The 22,215-nt window shown below is 43.4% G+C and overlaps 1 protein-coding gene and 1 pseudogene across 8 annotated transcripts in view; one reads left to right on the top strand and one right to left on the bottom strand.

Annotated features, from left to right (window-relative positions):
* BCOR (BCL6 corepressor) overlaps window positions 1-22,215 on the bottom strand; it is a 159,958-nt gene that overhangs the window by 25,482 nt on the left and 112,261 nt on the right. For all 8 annotated transcript variants that reach the window (XM_085896832.1, XM_085896827.1, XM_085896831.1 and 5 more), the window contains 3 exons: window positions 18,261-18,659; window positions 16,863-17,230; window positions 16,393-16,559 (listed from right to left, as the gene is read on the bottom strand). In XM_085896832.1, the coding sequence (XP_085752958.1) occupies window positions 16,393-16,559; window positions 16,863-17,230; window positions 18,261-18,659 (934 nt within the window). The remainder of the gene's footprint in view (window positions 1-16,392; window positions 16,560-16,862; window positions 17,231-18,260; window positions 18,660-22,215) is intronic.
* On the top strand, window positions 1,534-2,835 carry LOC147017817 (uncharacterized; annotated as a pseudogene).

Raw genomic sequence — 22,215 nt, 5'->3', positions numbered from 1 at the left:
CACTTGCACAGTTTGTTACTTACTAGACGGGGCCCACACACAGACACACACACGCAGACAGAAATGGTGGCTATTGCCTTTAATTCGGCCTTCAGCTCGGAGGATAGGGGAGCCGAGGCCAGGGTCTACTTTGGACCTGTCCTTGACGACGAAGGCAGGACAGGACGACGTCTCCGGACCAGCTCGATGAGACCCCAAGACCAGCACGACGAGCCCAGCAAGACGACAACCACAGTGGTGACCACCAAGGCCACGACGACGACAGGAGCGCCCGCCGGCTCACTTCGCTTCCTCCCTCCCTTCTCTCCTCTCCTCCTGGGTCGCTCTGGCTCTGTCTTTTTGTTCGGCTCTAACCGGCTCGGTCTGTTTTCTGTCTTTCTCCGTCTTTTATTCGCTCCGATGCTCTCCCCTACCCCCTTTCCGGCGCGCGGGGAAAGTCCCCTGGGGTGGGAGTTTATCAACAACATTCTTGTTTACGCCGTTCTGAGGGACCCGCCCCAACAGTCATTTCTGTTTACTTCTCAGAATATCGGGGTGGGAGTTGTGGTTCCTTTCTGACCATACTTTTTGTAGAGGAGGGTTGGTCTTCTCTGGTGAATCTCAAAAAAACTCATAACTATTAAAATAAATCACAGCGCATTTAACATCTATCTACCCATGAAACAAGGGACTGGAGCTATCTATAAAACACGTACTTACCGAGATAACTGATCTCTGGGGATCTGAATGGTTGAGTGCGATAGCCTTCCAAATCTGCAACACTACCCCCTCCCCTTTTTACAGACTCGTCCTGAGTCGTCAAATTTTCGTGTGCCTTCATGTGTAAGTTCTCCCCTAGTACGATTTATCTTCGGATCCCTGAGTGCGACATTTTGCGTATCCGTGTCCCAAAAATAAGTAACCTAATGCACTGCATAACTAACTGGACAACTCACTCAAGCTCATTCGGAGAACTTAACTACATTGCCGGCGCTACGACAAACATGCAGGTGGGGGTCCACGTATTTACAATTTATACTTTAACCTTATAAATTTAACACTAACCATGGCCCAGGACTGATGGACTCTGTGGGAGAAAAGGCATGGCAAAGGTTAGTCAATAGTTTGTGAGGGTGAGCGCTCCGCAGCTGAAGGTCGGATGTCTTCGGGGCCAGTTCAAAAGGCCCCGTTGTCTGTCACTGACCCTTTTTCATGTCTTCAGCTGCTGGAGGTAACTCACCCCAACCCGGCATGCCATATGCCATCCAACAGGCCATTTGAAGAGGGTAGCCAGGCTGTCCAAATGCAGTCTCTGGCTCCCTATGCAGGGACAAGAAGGTAGCCGGCTGCCCAATGCAGTCCCAGGCTACCCCGTTGAAGTGAACTGGATGGTGTGGACGCAAGCAAACACAAAACGGTGCACGGGCTGCATCAATGCAGTCCCCTTGTGCGGCTGCCTGCAGGGCAGTCCTTGCAACTTGCGCGATGATCCTGGCGCACATGGTAATGGATGGACACAGGGGCAACTGCAAGAAGGGTAGCAGGCATGGAGTCATGGCAGAGGCAGGCAAACAAGGCATGGCAAGGCATGGCAAGGCAAGCCCATGCAGAACAGGCGGCTGTTGCTCCGAGAAACTACTAAAACGCCTACAGAATTACCCAATCAAGGAGCATATCCACTTCACGAAGGTTGATCATGACAAAGCTGATGCCATTTCTTTCTGGCTTGTGTACAGCTCGAATATCACCGTTTCCAATGCTCTTACACGAGCTTACACTCTCGGAAGCACAGATAAGTACCAAAACGTTGCTATCCTACTTCGTCGAAATATTCTACAGGCTTTCAAAGAGTCCAAAGACCAACCCTGGCCGCCAACAGCTGATGACATGGAGCTCACTCCTGAAAATATCCGACCCCCAGACCTTGTCCGGTTCCTCAGCACGGTTATGGCTGGCAAGGAAGACATGGAGACTGAAAAGATGAAGCGTTTGGTATTCTCCATTGGGCAAGACCTGTGCCATGTAGTGTCAGAGGGAAAATGGAAGTTACCAAAACACATTCTACTCTGTGTGACTGTCAAGCACTTGTTCCGAAGCAGGCAGCTCACCATGATATTACACAGGCTTGGCCACTCAGAGCTACAATTTCGGCGTAGACTTGGAAACTGCCCTGGCCCAGGTCCTGGACGAAGTCTCAAACTATCAGACACCCCAACTTGTGACAACAGGAGAGGGCAAACTCGTATTCCACTGTGAGTGGGATAAGTTGAACAAAACCACGACCAATGTGCACGGCAGCAACATTGTCAACAGTGCTGGGGGAATCATGGTGCAGGAAGTCAAGCCTGGGTTCGAGAGCAACAAGGTCCGAATGCTGCCTATCATCGATAAGTCGCAACAGCGTAGCCTGAAAGTTGACACACCAAAAACTCTCCCACCCTTGCACTTCACTCGCGTTGGCCCAAAGTTTCCTGATTGCTCATCATTCACACCGCCTGCAGAGAATGACGTAGTCTATGCTACTAAGATGCAAGAGTACTACATCTGGCTCTTCAGCAGGTATATCGGAAGCAGCGGCAAGCAGCCCGTGCCTGGACTAGGGGGCTTCACCTCTGCAACTGGTACTCCCCACCCAGAAAATCAACAGTGGACTACTTCATGCCGATCCATCAACCGATCACTGACAAGACAGTTGATCATGAGATACTGAAGCGTTCTGAGATAGCCACCGCTGAGATGGGTCAGAGGTAGGTCCTGAATACATTTGATCTGAGTGTCTGTTTGAAAGCTCTACCCATCATCTGGCGTTGGCCAGATGAATTTGCCAGTCATGTGGTCATGATGCAGAACTCTTAACGGAGGTATTGAATACATTTATGAAAATAGGAGATGGCAGGACTAATTTGCATAATAGCATGCCAGAGATACATGTGGCCACTTGAGGAATAGTTTTTATTATGATCTTTCACCCTCAAACCATGGGTCTAGACACCTTATTTGTTCAGTTATCTGCAATATTGGCTGAGATATAGTGAAACTAGATTTCTCAATAATGGGGGCACTAATTTGCATAAAAATTATACGTGGGACATTTTGACAACTTTTTAACATAGCTCATCATTTTCTACACACTTTTTCCAATCTAGAAACACTGATTAGAAGTATATTTCCAGGGGGTGCATGATACCCCCTCTTCCTACTAGATTAGAAAGCATACTTAAAATATGGGCAATACCCCTGGGTGCTCACCTGGTGGAATAATGACACAGATGAGGAAGTCAACGTGTGATGGAATCAGCAAAATGTACCAATGAACCAATGTTGGAGCAAATACCTAGTTTGGGGGGGGGCAACCCTCCCTGTAAACCCCCTCAGACTCCAACTTTTAAAATCGTATGAACAATCTTTGGTACATCACTGGTGATGGAGATTGTAGTCAAGTTTCATCGAAAGAGTGTGTGTTGTTTCAGAGAAGACGTTGCAAGTGTTTACGGACGGACAATGATAGTGTGTGTTGTTTCAGAGAAGACGTTGCAAGTGTTTACGGACGGACAATGCACCATCCCATAAGCTTCCCAGAACTATGTTCCAGGTGAGCTAAAATGATATATAAAGAGAAACCCGCTGGCACACTGAACTAGACGGGAATAGTACCTTGCCTAAAGCCTTAAACTAAACTTAACTCGCATAGAGTCAATAAAGAACACAAGGCAGACAAAATAATAGACAGAATGGATGAGGAAGAGGTTTGTGATCTTCCCTTTATGGTTGAGACGTCAGGAGGCACAACATGGTCGTGTGATCTGGCTCTCTTTCATGATGCTCCAGGCAATGACTCGATCCGGTGGTGTCTATTTGCGGCTGTGCACCAGCTGTCCTTAATCCTCCCTCTCAAACTATCCTCAGCCCTTTGCTGGGCAGATAGCAGCTGATGACCACAGGAGCTACAACTGAAACTCACTGTGATTTCACTGGCACTATCTGTCACTTCACTCCTCATTGTGTCACCCATTTCTCCCTTTTGTTTCATTACTGTGTCTGAGCGAGCCTGCTTTCGAGCGGGATGCGAGGCACCCCCCCGTCCCCGATGTCCTTGGGTGAGGCTTCCTTCTTCCCTGCGACGGTTCCGCCAGTGCCCACGTGTGCAAAATCACACACGTGTTGTCACCATCTCGTCGGAGCGTGTTGAGCTCATACAAGTGGTACAGCCATTTTCACAAGAAACATGTCAGGGAGGTGAAAAAGGACAATGGGGAATGATTAAGTGAGTTAATTACGGATGGAAAATAGATGGACATGAGGGGCAATGGTGACAAGGAGCTTCCCAGAGACATTAGATCCAGGCAATTGCTAAATGGGGTTACAAAACACTTGTGCTGACATTCATTATGATTTAGCCAATAATTAACACCCCCCCCCAACTCCCAGGTAATTTCCATCTATTCTATTCCACAGTGACAGGTCTGTGCCTTTGATCAATGGGTAAACACCATAAAAGCTATTGGCCATTCGGTATAAGGGATGCAGCTCAGCTGTGTGAGAATTCCAGGGGTGGAGCAGTCCTTGTAAAGTCAGCTGATGTATGCACTTTGTCATGTGTCGACCAAAAGTTATACACACACCTCCATGTAACATATCCTGCACAACACGTTGACAGTGCAGGCACCTCTTAAGGAAGCAGAATGAGGAAAACCAAGAGCAAGAGCACTGCCCCCAGCTTTGAGGAAAAGTAGCTTCCAAATAGGAAATAGGTAATATTAATCAATCAAATTTCTATCATGAGAGAGATGTCTGTCTGTCTGTCTGTCTGTCACCATTTTTTCTCAGAGATGGCTGAACGGATGTTCGTCAAACTTTCAGAGGTTCATCAGTGAGTGCTGGGGAGTGTTTGAGGAAAAAACAATGTTTTTGAAGAAAAATTTCTTTCCCCTTTTTAAATCGTTCTATAGTGCCTTTGTTGCTATCTAAAAGCTGAAAAGTAAGATTAAATGACCCCTGACCCTATTCCTAAATGGGTGCAAAACGTAAGGAAGTGTTTTAAGCCCCCCCCCCGCCACAAAAATGTAGAAAAGTAGAACGGCACTCCTCAACAACGACCGATACGCCTCCGCCCATATTATTACATCATTATACATACTTGTATCAAGTCTGATTTAAATCCATTCAGCTGTTCTCGAGTATCACATTTATACCTGACACGACTCCATGACCTCTTGATGCTGAAATCTAATCAGTTCATCTTTGCATCATAATGTTACTCACACCAAGTTTGGTCAAAATCCCATCACTGGTTCACAAGTTAACACCACAACAGAATTTTTACCTAATTCCTCCACTCTACCTCTGACCTTCAAACTCTTAACCCCATATTCTAATACATTCATCTTTGCCTCATTATACATACTTGTACCAAGTTTGACTAAGATCCCTTCAGCCGTTCTTAAGTTATCACGGAAATGAAAACCTATCACAGATGGACGAACAACCCAAAATCATAATGCCTCCGGCAACTTCTTCAGTGGAGGCATAAAAAAAACACACAAAATGAGATTTCTTCAAAATGCCAACAGGATTGGAACAACAGCGGGCAACACCAGGTACCCCTGCCAGTAATCAATAAAACGGCATCAATAGCTTGTGTGTGTTGAAGAAATTACTTTAACGGGTGAAGAACGGATCGGATAATTCACTCAGCACTGGCATATTTTAATATGACTTGTAATACCTGCTCCCACCTGGAGCAGCACTATACAATACACATTTAAATAAAAAGCCTCGTGGTCCTCACCACTGGGACTATGACTTTTGTTTCCTTTATTAACTGCCTAAAAGCTTCTCATGCTCACTCGAGTACAACCACTAGTTTTCAACTAATTCCATCAAACGGTTCAGGAGTGCACACTGCGTAGTCAAACACACAGAGGCACTTCTCAAATTATAATCTATAGTCTATACCGGGGGTCAACCTGCAGCTCCAGAGCCGCATGCAGCTCTTAAAGGCCTTATGTGCACCTTCTGACCGTGATCGATTGAATCCCCTTTTTCCTCGTTATCAATTTTCAGAAAAAAATATTTGAGTGTTGTGAAGGAATAAAATAAAACTTGAGAACTTTTGCAATGATAAACAGGAAAATAATCCGATTACGGGCGAATTTTGCAAGTACGGCTCACACACTGTGTTCCGCAACATAGTCTGCTCCGTGGTTATTTCGGCCATCTTGTCGGCAACAGCGCAGCCTCAATTTAGAATTTGAACCCCCCCCCTTCTAAAAAGCTAGTGGCATCCTTATCCCCACTGGGTAGGTAAGCAAGAATACTAATAATGAACGACTTTTATCAAAATAACAAATGAGATGTTTTGATGATGTTGGATAAACTCCTCTTCAATGGAGCATGTGATGTCACCACATTTGTCACCTGCCATCTTGGAGTACAAGCAAACAAAGCAAAATTCGAGGTGGATTGCATTATTGTGTTTCTTCTCCTCTTTCCTTTACAAGGAGTGAAGTCCAATTGTACCAATATTCTGCCCTGCCTTGAGCATAATATTCCTCCACTTCACTCTGTTCTCAACCAAGTCTCTCCACTCTCTAAACATCTCCACCTTATTGATAACCCCTTCAATCTTCCCATCTCAATGACAGTCTACCTCTTTTTCCTCCGACCTTGCTTCCTTAACCTATCCGCTCTATTTGCCATTCTCTCTTCTAACATCCACACAAAGAGTCCAGTCCACTTCAGCCAGCATTTTACCAATCTCCCCATCAAGCTTATTTGCACACCCATCTCCTCCCTCAGGTTATTCATCCTCCTTCTGCCACCCCTTCACTCCAGAAATCCCCATAACCCAGTTGTTCTCACACACCTACAGCCAGCCGCCTTTATTGGCTCTCTGTCAGTGCCACAGTCTCTTGACCAGTGTTTCTCAACCGGGGTTCCCCAGAACCCGAGGGTTCTGCAAGAGGTCGCTCGGGGTTCCGCGAGAAACACTAATAAATAGGCTAATGTATTTTGAGTAGTTTTTGTTTGATATAATAGTCGTAATTTTACTATACACGTACGGCATGTTGTTGGGAACTCCTTGGTTTTTATAACAGAGGCTTCAACCTCTTATATTATTTACAATTATAACAACCATAGGGAATGTATTTAACGATGTCTATATGGCGCCAGTGTGAAACTGCCCTCACTGGTTAGTGGACGTCCTGTACGCGGCGGATTCATGTATCATTCAGTGACTGACAAGTACGGGACGCATGCACGGTGTCCATCTATCTTCTCTGTGCTTCCGAGCGCAAAGTGTCTCTCTCTGTGTGTCTCTCTCTGTGTGTCTCTCTCTGTGTGTCTCTCTCTGTGTCTCTCTCTCTCTGTGTCTCTCTCTCTCTGTGTCTCTCTCTCTCTGTGTCTCTCTCTCTGTGTCTCTCTCTGTGTCTCTCTCTCTGTGTCTCTCTCTGTGTCTCTCTCTCTGTGTCTCTCTCTCTGTGTCTGTCTCTCTCTCTGTTCTTCTGTTTACCTTAATTTGTTTAAGGTTTGTTTATCAATATCAAGTTACAGGTGGTGTTTTTTTTTGATTTACAAAATACTTTTTTGTGAATTAAAACCTCGGTGTGAGGTCTCATAAACGAGCAGTATGTTTTTTTTTATTGCCAATAAATTTGACAAAAAGGGGGTCATTTTTTCTTTAAACCAGGTATCCGAAAAAAATATATTGTATTTACCACGTGAACTACGATAAAAATAAAAAAGAGCTAGATATTAATAATGGTATATAATAATTTTTATGCAGGGGTTCCCTGAGACATGAAAACTATTTCAAGGGTTCCACAAGGGTAAAAAGGTTGAGAAACGCTGCTCTAGACCATAAAGGCAGACCGGCATTGCACAAGATACCAAAACTTCCCCTTTCAATTTCCTTGATATTTTTCTATAGGCAGCACACTTTCCTTTATTCCTACTAGTCCAGGTTCGATTCCCAACCAGATTATAAACTGTCTGAATGGTGCTTTGCAGGCAGGATGCTGCATCACAGGTTGCGCTGACCCTCAGATGGACGTTAAGCTGGGTGTCCGGCCTGCTTGTATTATTTGTTTAGTTGGTGCCTTTCACATTAGTTGATGTCTTTCTTGAAGACTAAGCAAAAGAAGATAAAGTTTTATGCCTGGATAAACATCCGAGAGTACTGAATATGGCGGAGCAGATAAGCATGATGGAGGGGGAGAGAGGAGGGGGGAGAGAGGAGGGATGGGGGGGGGAGAGGAGTAGAGAGAGATAGAGAGGGATAAAGGTTCGGGAATGAAACTGTCAGGAAGATAGTGGTAAAAACACGACTCCTCTCCGCTCCCCCCATAAAAACAAGTGAAATCCTTCAATACAGCGCGTGTGGTGAAGCAAATGAGAACACTCATGTTAAAATATGCAATTTATGCTTTTTCAGTTGAAAAACAATTAAAAAGCGTACTTAATATTTGAAATGTAAAAATCTTGTTATTATTGTGATAAGCACCTTTATATATATATATATATATATATATATATATATATATATATATATATATATATATATATATATATATATATATATATATATATATATATATAACAGAAGGAATGAAATAGTTCGATATAGCGTGGCAGGGGGCCGCAAAAGAATGATGTAAAATTATCTCTTCGGATATCTGCCATAATTGTAAGTAAATTTCAACTACTAATGCATGACGAAACACTTGTTCATGGCTAATATTAAAGAGAATGATGGCATAAGAAGAACTTAGCTTTTGGCGTTCAGCATGAAATGCCATGGTGGGCAGAAATCACGACTTTCATTCGTTCGTACATGAGAGGGGAGCATTTCTTGGTTTTTTTCCGTCAAGCAATAAATTCAATGGTTTTCACATATATAGCACATTAGTTTCACAAATTTCCATTGAAAAAAATTACCCCCGTGTGGGGGTGACAGTCATCTCTATAATGTTTTTTTACTATCATAATCAATGAACCGTTGCCAGATATCTCCTAAAATGACAGACGAGATAGGTTTTGAAAATGGCGACTTTCACAACTTTCGTGACCTCGTCTCTGATCTCGAATCCGGGGAAAAATATGTCGTTGGGTATCACTCATCGACCTCGACCCACATTCCAAATTTCATCAAGATCGGACGTAAAAAGTTTTCTTTGTACCGGGAGGTGTTTTTGACCATCGTCCAGGTTACCTGGCGGCCAAACGGGACGGAAATTCAAAAATCTGTCCAGTTAGATACAAGATAATATTTTTTACTATCATAATCAATAAACAGTTGCAGAATATCTTGTAGAATGGCAGACTCGATAGGTTTTGAAAATGGCGATTTTTATAACTTAGGTGACCTCGTGACCTTGACCCTGACCTTGAACCCGGACAAAAGTTATATCGTTGTGCAACACTCATCGACCTCTACCCACATACTAAGTTTCATCAAGATCGGAAAGAAAAATTGTTGACGGACGGACGGACATTTGGTCCAGCTTTATTAGGTCATCTCGGTAGAGATGACCTAAAAAGGCAGTATTGTGTGAATCTAATGTGTAGTTCATGCGGAAACCGGCAAATTATTATTATTATCTCTTCGGATGTTTCCGTCAGTTGTGGGTATTTCCGTCAGTTGTTTCCGTTAGTTGTTGGCCCATGAATACTCGGGTATTTTCGTCAATTGTCGCCATTTCCGTCTATGTTACGCACTGCCATCATTGGCTGTCACTTGAGGCGCGTGGGGGGGGGGGGGACACCGGAGACATGGTAGACACCGGGGACATTTCAAACTCAGTGCAATTGTATACTAGCGCACGCGCTGTAAAAATGGGACTCCAACAAAATACCGACAAAATAAAATACCACTCCCCAGAATAGCCTCCCCTCTCGCAATGACACAAAACATCTCCAAGGTGATATAATCAGTGTACAATCATATCTGGTCAGGTACAAGACAATTATGAAACGTTTACAATGCATAATATTTCATCCGAATGAAAGCTATTTTAGACCGCAAGTTAAGTGGCAAAACTCGGGATAAAATACAGTTTACACTCAGATGCTCTCCCAGAATGCCCCTCGATTTTTCAAAGTGTAAATGGGTGTTTCATAATGGAGTACTATTGCGTGATGGCGTCATGTGACTGTGGCACCCTCCATCCTCCTCCCACCAGCATCTCCCGTGACACTGACAGTCCGGGTAACACACCCCTCAAAGCGTCACGTATTTTGTGCACGAGTACAACTCCTTCGTCTATTATTAACCTCCGCCATAGAAGATGGATGGAGGTTACTGTTTTCACCCCTTTCTGTTTGTTATCTTGCCAAAACGAAGTTTTTGCAAGATATGTTAGTCAGCTTGTATGTTTTTTTTTTGTTTGTTTGTCTGTGGTAACCTATAAAAAATTCTGCAGAGCACAGTTATCATTGGAAATTTTTGTAACTTCGCATATCAGAGGCCTATAGAGGTCCCTTTCAGTGCATAAAATTTTGAAGGTCAAGGTTAAAGGTCAAGGTCACTTTGTCGCAAATCAGGGGAGTCGACAAAACCCTTATTTTTTGAGTAATTTTGATCGGATCGTCTTCAAACTTCATGGGAATATAGTTCATGGTCTGGCGCTCAGCTGATTAATTTTTGGTGGCGATTGGCCTTGACCTTCAAATGTTTTTTTTTTTTGTCTGTAATCACGTATAAATCACTCTGCAGAGCACAGTTATCATTGGAAATTTTTGAAACTTCGCATATCAGAGGCATATAGAGGTCCCTTTCAGCGCATAAAATTTTGAAGGTCAAGGACAAAGGTCAAGGTCACTTTGTCGCAAATCAGGGGAGTCAATGAAACCCTTATTTTTTGAGTAATTTTGATCAGATCGTCTTCAAACTTCATGGGAATATAGTTCATGGTCTGGCGTTCAGCTGATTAATTTTTGGTGGCGATTGGCCTTGACCTTCATGGTTAGCACCTCAGGTCAAACATATTTGACCCCAAGGTCAAATTTTCAAGTTTTAGGAACCATATCGTGTAGTACCTCAAATTGAACACCTCGATGAGTGCTTTCTAGATATGTCAAGCTTGAGACATTATGACGTCATTTGGTGACGTTATGAGGAAAAAGCATATTTTTCATGGTTACTCTGTAGAACGATTCTCATCGGAATCTCTCGTAGGCAGATATTCCTCAAGGAGTCGCTCCTGGTGGATAGCAGCTCTGTTCACCTCAGTGTGACCTTAAAGAAGTCACACGTGGTCACCTTTTGGCAAGATATGGGTCACCCTGCGGGTGACATTGGTTTATTTTTAATTTTTTGTCTGTAATCACGTATAAAAAAATTCTGCAGAGCACAGTTATCATTGGAAATTTTTGTAACTTCGCATATCAGAGGCCTATAGTGGTCCCTTTCAGTGCACAAAATTTTGAAGGTCAAGGTCAAAGGTCAAGGTCACTTTGTCGCAAATCAGGGGAGTCGACGAAACCCTTATTTTTTGAGTAATTTTGATCGGATCGTCTTCAATCTTCATGGGGATATAGTTCATGGTCTGGCGCTCAGCTGATTAATTTTTGGTGGCGATTGGCCTTGACCTTCATGATTAACGCCTCAGGTCAAACATATTTGACCCCAAGGTCAAATTTTCAAGTTTTAGGAACCATATCGTGTAGTACCTCAAATTGAACACCTCGATGAGTGCTTTCTAGATATGTCAAGCTTGAGACATTATGACGTCATTTGGTGACGTTATGAGGAAAAAGCATATTTTTCATGGTTACTCTGTAGAACGATTCTCATCGGAATCTCTCGTAGGCAGATATTCCTCAAGGAGTCGCTCCTGGTGGATAGCAGCTCTATTCACCTCAGTGTGACCTTAAAGAAGTCACACATGGTCACCTTTAGGCAAGATACAGGTCACCCTGCGGGTGACATTGGTTTATTTGTTTGTTTGTTTGTTTGTGAACAGGATTCCCGAAAAAACTCCTCGACGGATTTCGACGAAACTTGGTGGGGGGTTAGGTATGGTCCTAGGATCATGCCATTAAATTTTGGACTTGGTCCAAAATCCAATATGGCCGCTATGGTGGCCATTTTGAAAAAAATACTTGAATTTTTTTTTTTTTGCATTCCTACATGTTTTAAGTGATTTACAACACCCCCCCCCCAAAAAAAAATGGAGAAAAGAACTACAACTCTGTCAGCACTGTTGACGTCATATTTAATGAATAAGATATAAGGTTCACTTGAGTGACCCAGCAGTATTGGCGGCAGAGGTCTTGCACTCTCCCGAGTGCTCCCCCTCTCGTTGAAATTGGGGTTACATGCATTGCAGCTCTTAAGATATTGCGTTTTTGACCGAATATGAAAAAAGGCTCTTCTTGTTATTTGGGTTATGGACCCCTGGTCGACACTACAAAATCAAATTTGTATATTTATTTATATATGCTTCAAAAATGAAAAAACAAATAAAAAACACAAAACTAAATCCAACCAAATTTTGCATGTTGCCTGAGGGTACCCCAAGTTTGGGTCCAGGTCACATTTCTGTCAAGGTAGCATTTCTGGGGAGGGGTTTCAAAGTTGGGGGAAGACCCCAATTCTCTCTGTCAACGTGTATCGTCACCTGGTGATAGCCGGGATTACAAATAATCATTTCATCCTATAAAATAAATAATTCATCCATAAAGAAAGTTTAAACAACTTGATCATAATATGCATTATGGTGATGGTGAAATCTGAGTGAGAATAATTCGAAATTTTCAAAATGTTTCATTTCACTCATTTTAAGCGGAGATTCGAAACAAAGCATCTACCACTGAGCTTCACAGAGAAGTGGAAGTGATTTTTGCTCATGAGATATATAAACAGGAAGGTTGGGTGCTGAAGGTGATGTGAGCCAACTTCCAAGTAGATGGAAGATGACATTGGACATTGGGTGAATAGAGCAGAATGTTTATGAAGTACATCATGCTGTCTCTTGATTAAACCTGTCAGCGAAGAGATGGGTAAAAATGCCAATAATATGACAAAGTGAAATATTGTCAAAAGTTTGCAAAGAAGCAATGGGTGTAATGAATAAGACTCCTCCACGCCCCCCCCCCCCCCAACGCAGTCCCCATTTTTGTTCGTATTTCAAGGCAGATTAGTTTCACTGATCAATTTGATTACTCTCATTACAAAGGGGATGGCTACAAAACTCTGTGACATTATCATTAGAGCGTGAGCTCTGAGTATGGGAGGTCGGCAGTTTAATTCCAACCCTGGCTGAGTCGTACCAGATATTGAAAAAAATTGGTATACGTGCTGCTTCCTCGTTGGATGTTCAGCAGTTAGGGAATAGAACAAGAACAAACCCCCTGGGTTGGCATCCCTTGGGGTGGGGGGGGGGGCGAGGGGAGGTGTATTCCAGGCATTTCTTCTTGCAAGTGCTCTGCGGACTGTAGAGAAAAAAGCTCCGCCACTAGATGGTGTCGCTGCTGCCCAGTACTTTCCAGGAAATAATTTCTCCCAAGGTCAACAGTCATGTTTGTTGGTCTAATGTCAAGAAGTATTGTGTTGTCTGCTGTCTCTATCTGCATTTGAGTGTGAGATGTGCGTCTGTGACAACTCTTCCATGAGCCCACAAAACTGTAGGGAAAATAAAAATACGAAATAAAAATGCAAACCATGATAAACAGTTCATATATAACCAAGAACATGAGAAGAGAGAAAACACTATAGATATGTTTTATTGACCAATTTGATTACTTCACTAACAATGGCAAGAAGGCTCAAGTATATGTTGGAAGAACTCTGAGGGGATGTCATATTGCGGGATCATTCTTATATGACATGTGCAGCAGGTGTGGGGAGAAGGGATTCAGGGTGGTGCTTGGAGGGTTGAGTATGAGGAGGAGTGAGCGGATGAGGAGTCAAATTTGGTCATTCATAAATGGCCACCGTATGCAATTTAAATGGAATATATATATATATATATATATATATATATATATATATATATATATATATATATATATATATATATATATATATATATATGTATATTGTTACAGTTGTGGAAATTCACAGAGCACCAAGTAGGTCCTTAGATCAGTTATGTCAATAAGTCTGTGTTCAGATAGATTTCCCCACCGATGTTTAGCGGACTAATTCGTGTGATCAGGGCTGTGATCTTTGAGGTAGCTGTTTTTCTTTTGCTATCGTTATTTTGGACCAACCGCATTTCAACCACCACAACCACCTTCTCCACAATCGCCAATATCCCCACAGACAACGAACAACTACCTTCTCCACAGCCGCCTTCACAACAACCACCTTTCCCACAACCGCCTTCACAACAACCACCTTCTCCACAACTGCCTTCACACAACCACCTTCTCCACAACGCCAACCACAACCACCCTTCACCACAACGCCAACCACAGCCACCATCTCCTCAACCACATCTCCCCCAATAACCAACAACGAACACCATCGCTTCACCTTCAACTCCGCAAACGCCGTCATCTTTGTGCCAGCCACGGCGAGCACCCAGTGAACAGCATCGCTGCAAACAGACGCGGGGTTTTCATCGTTGTGCAGGGCCGGTGATCTCCACAATGTCCGCTCTCCTTTGTGGGTGCTAGCGACGGTGATTTCTTCCACGTCCGCTCGCTTTGAGCTTCGCGTCGAATTCGGATCAGGAGAACGAGGGGGCGGAGCCAGCGGGGGGTCAGAGGTGAGAGAGCGGAGATCAAAGCTCGCCTCACGGATCCTATATAACAGCACGCAGAGCGCCAAGCTCAGAGTGGAGTTGAGTCGGTCGGGTTTGGTGTGGTGTGAAGAGCAAGGTTCGAGTCCAGTGGAGGGCAGTGGAGGTCTGGGTTCGCCGAGGAGACGGGAGCTGAGAGCGCGGCCAAGCCTGCCGTGCCGCTCAGAACTGCACGTTTGTGTGCGGGACGTGGGGAGAGCCGGAGAGAGGTCGCCAGCGAGCACCGACCGGTCCGAGGTGATCGGGCTTCGGGACAGTCCAAGCGGCGCTGAGGGACGGACGGGCTCTTAAAGAGAGCATCAACTCAAAGACAGCAAAAGACCCGTTCGTTCCTCTGAGGCGATGCCGGCTGGGCCCGAATCACCAGGCCGTCAGACGAGGCCTGGGCCGGACCGCGGTCACGATAGCTGTCGTGGGGACGGGACGTCGCAGGTCGCCCCAGCGAGGAACCACGAAGGTGAAGGTAACCAGCCCGGCCTCGCGGAGCTTCTGCGGTCATCACAGCTCCGTGTAATAAAGACCCAAGAGGTCCAGTCTACCCCTCGTCTTTCCTGGGGTTTTTCTTTGTTTCCTTTGAATGAACGTTGTGGCGCCATGTCCGTAAGTAGAACTGTTAAGTGTGTACATAATAGACAGTAGTAGCTCTTTTGCATTGCTCGTGGTTTGTCCCTTACATGTTACATAATTGCATGCGTGCTCTCCTTGATTGCATACATAACTGCATGACTGCCATTGCTGCATTGATTGATGTGCATGCCTGCATATGTGTCTTGTGAAATAAATGTGCTTGTTCAAATGTTCACCCGTTCGTTGCGTCCTTTCCCTAATTGAACTGCCATATTGCACTCGGAATATATTTGGTTTTTAAATAGCCGATAAAGTGATGGGGTCCAACGGGGCTGCGCGATAATACCCCGCTCGGTTATCCCAAAACGAAGCGAGCTGCTTAAGCGGCTAGTTTCCAAGCGGCCCCGTTGAGGTACAGTCTCTCGGTAGTCTGCCCGCGCGATTAATTAGGTATATCGACAATTCGGCGATTGACGCTGTAGCGCGGGTAGAGTGTTGACTCGGCTGTGGTGTGCTGAAAACACACCCATAGTAGGATTTCAGCGTTTGATCCGGAAGGCTTTGACTAGAGTGTCCGTTCGGTGGGTGAGAGCGGCCGCCATTGGATTGAAGCGGTCGTCCGCACGCCGACGGGTGGAAACCTACAACAATATATAAATATATATATATGTATATATATATATATATATATATACATATATATATATATATATATATATATATATATATATATATATATATATATATATATATATATATATATATATATATATATATATATATATATATATATATATATATATATATATATATATATATATGTATATATATATATATATATATATATATATATATATATATATATATATATATATATATATATATATATATATATATATATCACAAGACAGTTGCAAGACAATAAGGAGGAGAAACAGATAAATAGAAAGATAGATGGAAAGATAGACAGATAGATATGGATACACAGACATACAAAAAAAAATTCCAACCAAATCTCACGAAGGAATACACAAATCCCATCAACTTGCAGTCGTGAGTGCAATGCTGAAGTGGAATGAGTGGGTGTTCTCTTGCATACCTGGTTCCATCTTGAGCACCACAGTTCACATGTGCCATGTTGTGCAGTAGATGACGGGCAATGGTAAAGTGCCCACGAGCAGAGGCCTCATGCAAAGCAGTAAAGCCAGCATGATCGCGGTGATTAACGTCACACACGGAACTCTCAAGGCAATAAAGAACCACTTCCTGGAGAAAGGGGATGAGAAGGGAGATGCTCAAGGAGGGAAAGGCAAAAAAAAAAAAAACATTAAGCTTTAACCTTCCTTAACTCCTTGGCCTGCAATCACAAGTCGGACACGTTCCAAAAAAAAAGAAAAGAAAAAGGGCCCCCCTCCCTACACTAGCTAAAATGTTTGGGATTTAGTTTTGTTTTCTGAGTAAAATAAATAAAGCTCCCATGTTGTTTGCACTTTCTGTCCTTATCTGCAGCAATATTTGCAGTCTTTACATGAATAATCCAAACGAAGTTACTCTTTCCTTTATTCCCACCTCATATCCAAGACGCGCTGCTCTCTGCAATAGAGTCTCCCCAGCATTCTTGTTTACAATTAATCTCCGGGCTTCTGGAGGAACCGGTCGGCCTCCAACTCCTCGACTGAGGGCCCCTCGTGGCCGCCCCACAGGTGCTCCGGTTTTTCGAGATGGAAGTAAGTGCTTCTGCTTGAATCGACACTTCCCAGGAGCTTTTTGACCAAGTCCCCAAGGAGAATCGTCACCAAGGTCTCTCCAGGATTCATCCTCAGATGGTTTCCTTGGGAGCAAGTTCCTCCCAGAGCTGGGAGGCCGACCCACTACCCCTCGCCGTTTGCTCGGCCTCGAGAGTCTTGAGGGTGTAGGTGAAGTCTTCCTCTTCATTCCTGCAATGTTTGAGGGTGATGTAACAGATAAAGTTATGGTCCTTTCTATAACAACAGCAAGACCTTTTTATGCACCAGTAAATTAGCATGGGCCACGGCCATGATGATGACAGATATCTCATTAAAAAAAAAAACAATCACCGATTAGCTATTATAGCTTTTGAAGGATTTGGACGTCAGTAATGGTAATGACAATGCAATGACGCTTAACTGCCAATGGATTGTCTTGCAAAGGTTAAGATTCTGCATTACCATGTTATTATGGTAGCATTTGCACTTTTACTGTGTGTATGTAGATAAACAGGTCCGAAGTTCCATTTCCTAGCCTTCTCAAACACACAGCTAAAGGAAGATTTCAAGACTACGGTGGACAATCATAAATCTAAGAGGTTGTCTGATCATTTCATTCACTGCAAGGCATACACAGATACAGATACAAACTATTACAAATTAAGACACAACTAAAGGCCATTTATCCCATCTTGCTTGTGCCATGATCTCAACTTAATAAATGACCACCCATTGCAAGAGATGCAAATAATAAAGTGCAGCTGAAGCAGGGAATTTTGACATTTTGGTACTGGTGTACTAGTGTCCCAATTTTGTTGATAGTATGAGATTATGTCCACATCATTAATATAAATGGGAAAATTAGCAATTAAGGTTTTACCTAATTGGGAATGCACCCACAATTGCCAATAAAATTGGAAAAAGTGGGGATCTATTGGGATGTAAATTTTGGCATGCTCTGTTTTCAAAGATATATGACAAATTTATACATTTCCACATTAGCCCGTTAATATGAGAGTGTGTGTGTACGCATGTGCAGGTGTGCATATGCAGGTGTGCGTACGCACACATGCATGTTTGTGTCTGTGTGGGTGTATGCAAATGCATGCATGTGAATGTGTTTATGTGTGTATGCGTACATGCACTTATACATGTGTGTGCAGATATAGGTATGCATGCATGTGCGTATGTGTGCGTTCCACTCAACTTCCAAAACATTCCATATTTACAGCCAATTTACCTCGTTCCACAGAGATCTTCTCAACCCCATTCCCCCAGCTTCGTGCTCTCTGCCCACTCAACCGACGTAGCCTCCGTTGATTCGGACTCAATCCATCAAGGTCAATGCACACCCTGAGAGTCTTCACATCGGCCTCTGCGATTTCCTCCTCAGACTCTTCTTCTTTGTCTTCATCTGGCTCTTCTTTTATTGTGAGCCTCTGATCACCCAAACCCCTCTCCTTCTCATCTTCACCACTCTCTTTCCCTGAGGTTTCCATCTTGCTTTCCTTAACTTCTTGTACAAGTGTTTCTTTTTTGCTTTCCTTCTCTAATGTGCTGTCTGCTGGGACTCCTTTAGATTCCGGGGCCTTATCTCCACTACTGCGCCAAATGCTTGGTGCCAGCAGGATTTCTGTGCCTGTAAAACACAAATAAATTAGACTACACTGCTGGTTGTTACATATGCACTGTGATCTAAGAGGCAATTAATTTAATATGCATGCAAATATGGCAGATCCTTTACTGCCCCTCCCCCACCCTCTTCATTTGCTCTGTAAATTACCCCCCACCCTCCACCATAAAACTCAAGACCTGCACTCTTACTTTACAGAGAGGTAAGTGGAGACAATGAAAGTGTCGGAGCAGGTGGAACGTTATGTTTTTACTTTTCCATTTTCTCCCCACTCCTATCATCCTCCCTTTTGATTATTTTCTCAATTCCAGCTCCCCCCCCTCTCTGCCTGGTGTTGGCTTAATGGTAAGGGTGGCGGGCTTTGGATCCTCGGGTCCCGAGTTCAAATCCCGCTCAGCTGTTGGAATTAATACCAGGTGGGGTTAAACTCGGCCTGTCATCCTTTCGAGGTCAGCAAAATGAGTGCAGCATGCTGGTAGCCTGTGTCGGAGTGGCGACCCGTCCAGGATTGTGCCCAATAGCCAAGGAGACTGCTTAAGCAGCACCAACGCTCTGCAGAGTATGGTCCCAATCTCCTCCTCCTCCCCATAATCGCCGGTGCATACATAATAAACAGATGGCTCTAAAACATCCTGTTTCTCAAAAAATAAAGGCATATTACGCAATGTCATCATTTAAATACAATTTGACCCGTCCTTTCTGATGCATTAAAAAAAAAAAAATTATATATATATATATATATACTTTTTATTTTAGTTGGCAAACCAAAGGAAAATAATGCGGTGTGGATAGAGAAGAATATGTTGTGGGGGCTTTCTGTGTTTATTTGATGAAGTGTTATGAAAGTGATGGTAAAGGAACACAAGGCCAAGAGATAAAGGTGACATGTTAGATGGCAAATAATATTTCTCAAAACAAGCTCGCTGCCATGAGGAGAACAGAAGTTACATTTTGCTTTTTGCTTCCACAGTGGCTGGTATTCATGTTTGCAACAAAAAGGATGTTACATTGCACTCAATTATCCTTTTGCCAAGATGCCATGGCCTTCAACAAAAAAAATAAATAAATAATAATAAAAATTACTTATGCTTTTGCATTAATAAGAGTCAGACAACAAAAATGAAAGATCAGACATTTCTTGCCATATTAAAGGAATACAGGAAACCATTCTTTCAGTCCCTCGGCTGATACGGCATATTAATTCCCAAATCGCGGTTTTCAGGTCGTGCCACTTCTTATGGGGGTTCCAAAAGGGGCTACAAAATGGCTCACAGGACCGTCGAACTGAAAACGGCGATCCAGGAATATGCATGCCGTATTAGCCGAGACACTTTGGGAAAAGTTAAGGACACATGCCGTGCTAAATCGGAACGGTGGTTATCGTGAAGATATCCGGATGTGAAAAAACAAACCATAGACTTTCCTCAATGTAGTGGTACCAGTTTTGTTTGTCATTAATATTTCATGTTTAATAACCACGTACAACCATGGTGTTTTATCTGAAACACCCTATACAAGGTTGGTTTTAGGTTCCACTTCTTGTTCTAGATAATTGGAAAAGAAAGAAAAACAACTGAAGGGTTTTGGACTTTTACAACACCATGTGTAGATGACATTACACTTGCACAAAGCATTATAGGTACTTCCAAGATCGTGGTGAACAATGTGTCGTGTGATGGGAAACATCTTTGGTTGATGAAGCTTCGAGTGAAAAATGATACCGAATCACCGATATTTGCACGGCATTGCCGTCCCGTTTGACAGGTGGCTCTCATGCGGAAGTGCATTTCATTGGTGCAAAAAGATTAAAATTTGATGTGAATCATTGTGGGTTAAACTTGATTTGTGGGGCTGGCAAGAAAGCCGAGAGCTACGTGCACTCCCCTCTGAGACGCCTCGCCTGGGTTTGAATCTCGACCCGGCTATAAACCTTCACCCTGGTGTTTCGCATGCAGGGCAAAGCATCAATGTGTGCACCGTCCATCGGATGGATGTCGAGCCGGAGGACCCATCTACCAGGACGGGTTTTATTGTGGGCGTTAAAGATCCCACGGTGTGCTTCACGAAGAGCGGGCAAGTCATCTCCGGCATCCTGAATAAATTACTAATTCCTGCCCAAATCACTTTCAGTCGAGTATCCTGCATCAAAATTGTGACCCGTCCAGGAATGATTCTCGACGAGAAACATTTTCGATTTGTGAAAAGCATCCTCATAGTATGCATTTTTGGCATCAGACATTTTTGAGAAAAAATTAAAAATGGGTTAAACAGGTTGGCCTGTTTGGGCATCTCATCATTACCTCTGCCACCGAAGGTGGACGGAGGTGATGTTTTCACCCCTGTCCGTTTGTTAGTTTGTCTGTTTGTGAGCAGGATATCTTAATAAGTTGTGGACAGATTTGGACGAAATTTGGTGGACAGGTGGGATGTGTGACAAGGACGAATTGATTCAATTTTGGTGAAGATCCGAATCCGAGAATTTTAAGTGATTCTTCACCATTAAGAGAAGGGGCCAAAAACGATTTTGTTTTGCATACAGTTTCCTTTCTTACCTCCTCAATTTTTATTTACCCGCTTAACATCCTCTCCCCTTCGCTGTCCATTAAACTCACTATGATATCCTCTTGAGCCTCCGGGTGAGGGAGGGGATCTCAACTCCCGGTGGTGGACGGGATTTTACCTGCGGACAAGGGAATGTAACGTTCGGACGACGTAAATAGGTTTTGTTACACTTTTATCAGAAAGGGGATCAAATGCAACCCCATAATAGGTGCATGTACCTGTGAATACATGTGCAAACACATGTAAACGCGTGTGTATACGTGCGTACCGTAGTTGTTCTTGTAAACACACATGCACGTTCAAGTATGTGTAAACCCGTTTAAATGTGCATCGCCAAGTGTAAAGACACATAAGTTCACGCAATTCTGTGTAAACAGATACAAATTCAAGCAAATGTATAGAAGTGTGTGAAAGTCACTGTGAGTTCCCAAAGGTCCATGTAAACTCGCATAGTGTATACCTGCTATTTGTGATTTTTAAACAACGTATTGTTAAAAAAAAGAGAGAAAAAAAAACATTTTATGGGATCCAAGATGACCCTTCATCGGTGATCTGAATATTAAAACCCTGTGAATTGATAGCAAGCTGAACTACTGCAGAAATTAAGCAAAATTTCCAGTAAATACAGACAACAAAATTACCCCCGGTTGGGGGTGATCGTCATCTCTGAGCTCTGTAGATGTGGATCTCTGATCGGCTTAGAAGGGCTTCGATGTCGTCTTGTCCTTTGGTTCAACATACAGACGAAAGCCCGGGAGTGAAAAGGATAGAAAACCTCAGAAATCAAATTACAAATTCGAAAAATACGACCCGACCAGATTCAGATGTTGTACCCTACTATCATAATCCGTTGGAAATTCTGCCGAGATCGGATAATAAATGGTGGATATAATGTTGAAATTAGCTGATTTTTCAACTTTGGAGTGACCTTGACATTGTCTTTAATGGTGTCTAAAGTCATACCGTCGTGCATCAATCATCGACCCGGCCTACATACCAA

The sequence above is a fragment of the Eptatretus burgeri genome, chromosome 10 (genome assembly GCF_056783735.1).
Source record: "Eptatretus burgeri isolate ZD-2024b chromosome 10, Ebu_testis_v1, whole genome shotgun sequence".
NCBI classification, from domain to species: domain Eukaryota; kingdom Metazoa; phylum Chordata; class Myxini; order Myxiniformes; family Myxinidae; genus Eptatretus; species Eptatretus burgeri.
The sequence above is the reverse complement of the archived record's forward strand: the minus strand, read 5'-3'. Positions and strand labels throughout refer to the sequence as shown.